Genomic DNA, 5,331 nt, shown 5'->3' with positions numbered 1-5,331 from the left:
GAGTGGGGTGCTGTGCGTGATGGAGAGGCGAGTGGGGGTCTGTGCGTGATGGAGAGGTGAGTGGGCACCACAGCAGGTGAGGGGGCACCTTGCCTCCCTGGGTGGGGGGCGCAACTGGCCTGAGAAGGATTCCTGGGAGGCCTCCTGCCAAGAGGCTGCCCCGCTGTGTCCCAGTGTCTTCTCAGGCTTTGGGGGTGCTGTGTCTGCCAAAGCCTTGCAGGGAGGCGAGGGACAGTCTCCTGAGGAGGGGACTGTGCAGTGACCTGCTAGCACTGTTGCCTTTCTTTGGCGTGTAGCAGCCTGAAGACTGGTTTTTTCCACCAAAGCAAGACTGACCCCACCAGCCTCCTACACAACCCTGGGCATGGTCGGGGGGAGGTGAGCTGGCCAGGAGTGGTGTCTGTTTTTGGCCATGTGGGGCCCTGAGCTACCTGGTCCCCCACACCTGCAGCAGAGGCCAAAGTCCCTGGATTCCCCCATCCACTGATCAGGAGCTGCCTGGGAGACCCAGGGACACCTGGGTCTTGGGTTAAACATTCTAGCTTTTTGTACATGTAGCACTGGGTGGGGAAGTGTCACTGTGTGTCCCTACAGGGCTGTGGGGCAGCTGCTAGGTTGTCCCCTCCCCTCCCCCTCTAGTTACTTGTGCTTCGAAAGCTCCAAATCTGGATCTTCAAAGAGGAACAAGGTCATCAAGCTGGTGGACATCACCGACATCCAGAAGGTTGGTGTGGCTGTGGTCCCCTGCGTTGCCCTTGTCCCCTTCTGCTTTTAGGGTCAGAAAAGCCAAGGGCCCTGAAGCTGGTGGGTTTCACTGGGACAGGGCCATGCCCCTTGGGGGACGGTGCATCCTAGGCACTGCTGCTGTCCCCACTGGGGCTCACCTACTAGAAAGTCTCCACCGAGAGCCCATCAGCCCCCCTCAGAGTCTCCGTGCACTGAGGCTGCGCCACTTGCCACAGTCTCTCTCTCCAGCATCAGCCCCCACATCCCTGCAGGTCAGCACCTGCCAAGGTCCCCCTGTGGGACCACATGGGTAAGACATACCCAGGCCATGTATCTTAAAGGGGGTGGAGTTAGCACCCAGGAGGTTGGTTCAAGCCCTGCCCAGCCACTGTGCTCTCCACCCATTGAGTCTGAGACCCTCTGAAGCCCAGGGAGCCCCCAGCTCCTGCTACAGGTACAGGCATTAGGTGAGAGCTGTGGTTGTACCTGGTCCAGGCATTTTCTTGGCCAGTTTCCTTTGATTGTCACTATGCAAATCTGCAGAGAACGTGGGCACAGGTGTGTGCGGTGCCCAGGACCTTGATCTTGGCATACACATCTGCAGGCTCGCTGCTCCTTCTTGACGTCCTGGGTACTGGCAGGTCTGTCTATGGCTGTGGTGTCCTCTCCGTCCATGGCACCAGGCACGCCTAGCCCCGTGGCTGCTGTTGGTCACTCCCTCCAGAAAAAAGATGCATGATTGGTTGACCAGAAGGCATAGAGTGAGGTCCAGAGTCCTCTCAGTCTGCTTTCTGGTGGGGTGGATGGTGCCAACACACACACTTGCTGGCACCAGGCCTTGACACTGGGCTTAGGGACCTATGCTTCCCCAGCCTCACTTGGGCCAGGGGCTGGTGGCCTGAGAGAGGGTGGGACAGACCATTTACAGGCCTGGTTTCTTAGTCACAGAGTGAGCAGATTCTTGGGAGATCTTAATGTCTGTGGCTAGGAAGTCCCAGCCCCCAGTGGTCTTGTCACCTGTGTGTCCAGGGGAGAGAATGCCCAGACCTGTGGCAGGCTGGCTGCCACCCTGTGCTTGGGAGAGGCCCACGGTGACGGCCACCTTGTTGTCTTTCAGTACAAGGTCCTGTCTGTCCTCCCAGGCTCAGGTATGGGGATTGCTGTATCGACGCCATCAACCCAGAAAGTAAGTGCCAGGCCAGTGGCCACCACGGTCAGGTGGGCCTGAGGGTCTTGGGCTTCAGCTGGGGCAGTAGGGCCTGAGATCTTAGCCCTTGTTGAGGCCACAGAGCAGACAGGGAGTGTGAGGCTGGGGTGGACCCAGCTCGATGATTCAGGGAAGGAGACGCTGAGCCTGGAGCCTGGGGCCCCTGCCTCCTACCTCAGTTTCTCAGAAGGCTGAGAGGTTGGCCCCTGGGTGGCAGGGGACATCTCTTCTTCTGCACCCAGACCCCAAGCGGCTGCACGTCCATGTGGGCCCTGGGCTTGGGGGTGTCTTGGTCTTGATGTCATCCTGGCCATCACTGTGTTCACCGATGGCATTTCCCCCTTGCCAGCCACTTGTGTTTGGTGCCATGGTACACAGAGATGAGGCCTTCGAGACCATTTTCAGCCAGTACATGAAGATCACTTCAGCAGCAGCGTCCGGTGGAGACAGCTAGTATTGGCTTCTTGGGACATGCTGGAATTTTTTTTTTTTTAATAATTTGATAGTGGAAAAAATGGACATCCTCATGATCTTTTGCAATAATTCTCCTCGACCAGTGGTTTTTATTATGTTGATACCTGCATTTTATGGACCATGAAGGGCCGGGACCCCCAGGACAGAGGGGGGGGCCCCCTGATGGCGCTGATGGACACCTATGGACACGGGAGGACAGAGGAGCCTTGGGGCCTGTTGGGAGGAGGCTATGTGGCCCCCACCATTCTCCATCTCAGCCCAGATTGAGAGACCGAATTGAAGACCCCCAAGAGGCTCTCGTGACCCTACATCCCCTGCTCTCCCGAGGCTGAAGCTTTTCCACCACCAAAGCCATAGCTGAGGAGTGCTATGGTCAGTAAGATGGCAGTCAGGAGTAATCCAGAGGCCGCTTCGCCAACCTCCGAGAAATGGGCTGTGACTCTTCCCCTCCTCCAGCAAAACTCTCCAGCTGGGGCTGCCCTCGGCAGGAGCAGCGTCACTAAACATGCCCTGCACTCCCCTTTCATGGGAGCGTGAAGGCTGCAAATAGGGCCCCCTGCCTCTCGCTCCCCCTCAGAGCTGGGCATGTTGGGTGACACCTTTCTCTGGCCAGCACCTCAGTATCCAGGCCTGGCCCAGCACCTGCATGGGCCGCCTGCCCATCTTGGCCTCATGCCGGCCAGGGAGGTCTGCAGTTGGTGACCCAAAATGGTCCAGAGTGGTAAAGCACATCTTTTTAACACTTTGCTCTTTGGAGAGGTGCAGAGAACACCCGCAAAGGCTTTGGAGGTGCTGTGAGCTTCAGCGGCCTTCAGATGAAAACCAGCTACAGCCGGGGCTGGCTCTTGGCTTCCAGGCTGCAGCCACTTGGGTGGTTGGGGGGCAGGGGGTGGGAAGGAGGGTACCAACCCATACTGACCCTTGCTGCAGATGCCCTTCCCCTGTGGGCTGTCAGGGAAGCTTGGAGGTCCCTCTGCTTTAGAAGCCCATGGGCAGAGGCCTGGGGCCAGCACTGACAGTATTGCCTGCCCCGGTGTGCAGGGTGAGCTGTTCCTCCACAGCCCTGGCACTGCACAGGGAAGCCAGGCTCCCAGAGAACTGGGCTGTGAAGGAGGTTGGAGAGAGCCTCTTGCAGGCCAGTCTGTTCTGGAACCTCTGTGTCAGGTGTGGAGTGAGGAGCAGGGCTGCCTCGGGTTCTGGACAGGCCTGCGGTTCCCCGGAGGTGCAGCCATCTTGGTCTGCACACCTCTAGGGCAGGTTACTCCAGTTCCCTCAGCTTGTCCTGAGTCTTTTGGGTGTTGTTGAGATTGTTTTTTGAAGAAACAGAAGATTATATTTTTTACAGAGAGCAAGCTGTTTTTCTTATTTTTGTATCATTTTTCAGATGTAATTTTTACCTTTGCTCTGATCCTCATTTGCTGGTTTGGGTGAGAGATCTGATGGCCCAAGATACCCTCTTTGTGGGGACTGCAGGGTCACACACTGGTACCAGGGGCTTTGGGGAAGCCGCGCCGGCCAGCCAGGTTAAGCACACTTCCCACCCCAGATGGTGCCACCCCCACAGCTCCCGGCCACATGGGTGTCAGTGCTCCAGGTCACCGCATGTCATCCTTTCCTAAGTGAAGGCAGAACCCCGGCTCTGGCCTCTATACTGGACCAGCTGTCTCTGGTGCACGGGAAGGGGGAACAGGGCGCACCCCACTGGACCCCCATCTGTGCCCAGGGCAAGGCTGGGTGGGCCCTGACCTGTCCCCAGCAAATGGCTGTGGGGTGGGGTGATACCTGTAGCTGATGAGCAAAACCTTCTCTGGGGCCCCGGCAGTGCTCAAGTGTAGCTCTTGGGGACCTTGGTGTCAGTGAGTGCCTCTTTAAGTGCACTGGGATTCTGTCCCCCAGCACAGTTCCCTGTGGCAGGATGGGGCTTCTCCACAGAGTGGGCTGGTAGTTTGAGTCCCTTTTGAGGAGAAAGGGAGATGAAAACTGACCACAAGCCGGGCTGGCCGCAGGCTGCGAGCTGCACAGCTGGGGTCTGCAGGAGCACAGCGGCAGGAGAAGCTGTAGTTTTTATTGAAGTGTGTAAATCTGGGCAGATGTTTAATTTCTATGACTAATCACTGAACTACAATGAATGTTAAATTTTTTATGTCTGAAGCCTGAGTCTATTTTCGATCTGTAAATAATCATTGCCAGTGTGACTTGTTCAAAAAAAGGATTGTACTGTATGAAGAACCCATGAGAAAGAAAGCCCTGTAACATTTTTTTAAGAAAACTTTGTTTAAAGAAGTCTTGTATAAATTATAATTTTTATTTAAATAAACCTAAAATGCTTTGTGCTAAGGCTGGGGGGCTGTCCGCCTTCTGGGCAGGGCCGTGCATGATGTAGGTGGCAGGAGCTGGGCTCTGCCCACCTGTCACACCCCAGGGACCCTGCAGCTGCCTTTGGGAGGGGTTCTGGACACCAAGACTGTGGGACACGGGAGCCCTCTGCTGGGCCCATAGGCAATGGTGCAGGTCCCGGCCCCACCCTGCTGGGCAGAGTGGGTCTGGGCAGAGGGGTCTCCAGCAACAGCTGGCGCTTGGCTGGTCCACACACCGTCACTGGACACAGGAGGACACAGGAGACTGCCTGGCTTCTGAAGCCACCGGAGTTTGCACAGACCTAAGCCAGGCTCACCTGCTGGTGCCCAGCCTCCTGTGCCAGGTCTCCCAGAGACAACCTAGTTTGGGAGTCCAGCTCCATGCCGGGGGAAAGGGCCTCAGAACACTGGCAGGCACTATCCTGGGTGCTGGGATACAGCAGTGGTAGCACAGAGGTCCCTGGGAGCCTCAGTCCCACTCCCTGCTGAGATGGCCCCCCACAGCTCCCTCACCCGGCTTCAGGAGGCACAGTGGGCTGAGGGGGACCGCTGGGGCCAGGCAGGGAC

General features: G+C 57.3%; 1 protein-coding gene across 2 annotated transcripts in view; it reads left to right on the top strand.

Annotated features, from left to right (window-relative positions):
* GRAMD4 (GRAM domain containing 4) overlaps nt 1-4,746 on the top strand; it is a 42,744-nt gene extending 37,998 nt beyond the window's left edge. For both annotated transcript variants that reach the window (XM_003783106.3, XM_023509424.1), the window contains exons 16-18: nt 640-724; nt 1,844-1,912; nt 2,283-4,746. In XM_003783106.3, coding sequence (XP_003783154.1) covers nt 640-724; nt 1,844-1,912; nt 2,283-2,387 — 259 coding nt within the window. In that variant the 3' untranslated portion in view covers nt 2,388-4,746. The remainder of the gene's footprint in view (nt 1-639; nt 725-1,843; nt 1,913-2,282) is intronic.
* The last annotated feature ends 585 nt before the right edge of the window (nt 4,747-5,331 follow it).

The sequence above is a fragment of the Otolemur garnettii genome, unplaced genomic scaffold (genome assembly GCF_000181295.1).
Source record: "Otolemur garnettii isolate 467f Iridium unplaced genomic scaffold, OtoGar3 scaffold00007, whole genome shotgun sequence".
In the NCBI taxonomy this organism is placed as follows: domain Eukaryota; kingdom Metazoa; phylum Chordata; class Mammalia; order Primates; family Galagidae; genus Otolemur; species Otolemur garnettii.
The sequence above is the reverse complement of the archived record's forward strand: the minus strand, read 5'-3'. Positions and strand labels throughout refer to the sequence as shown.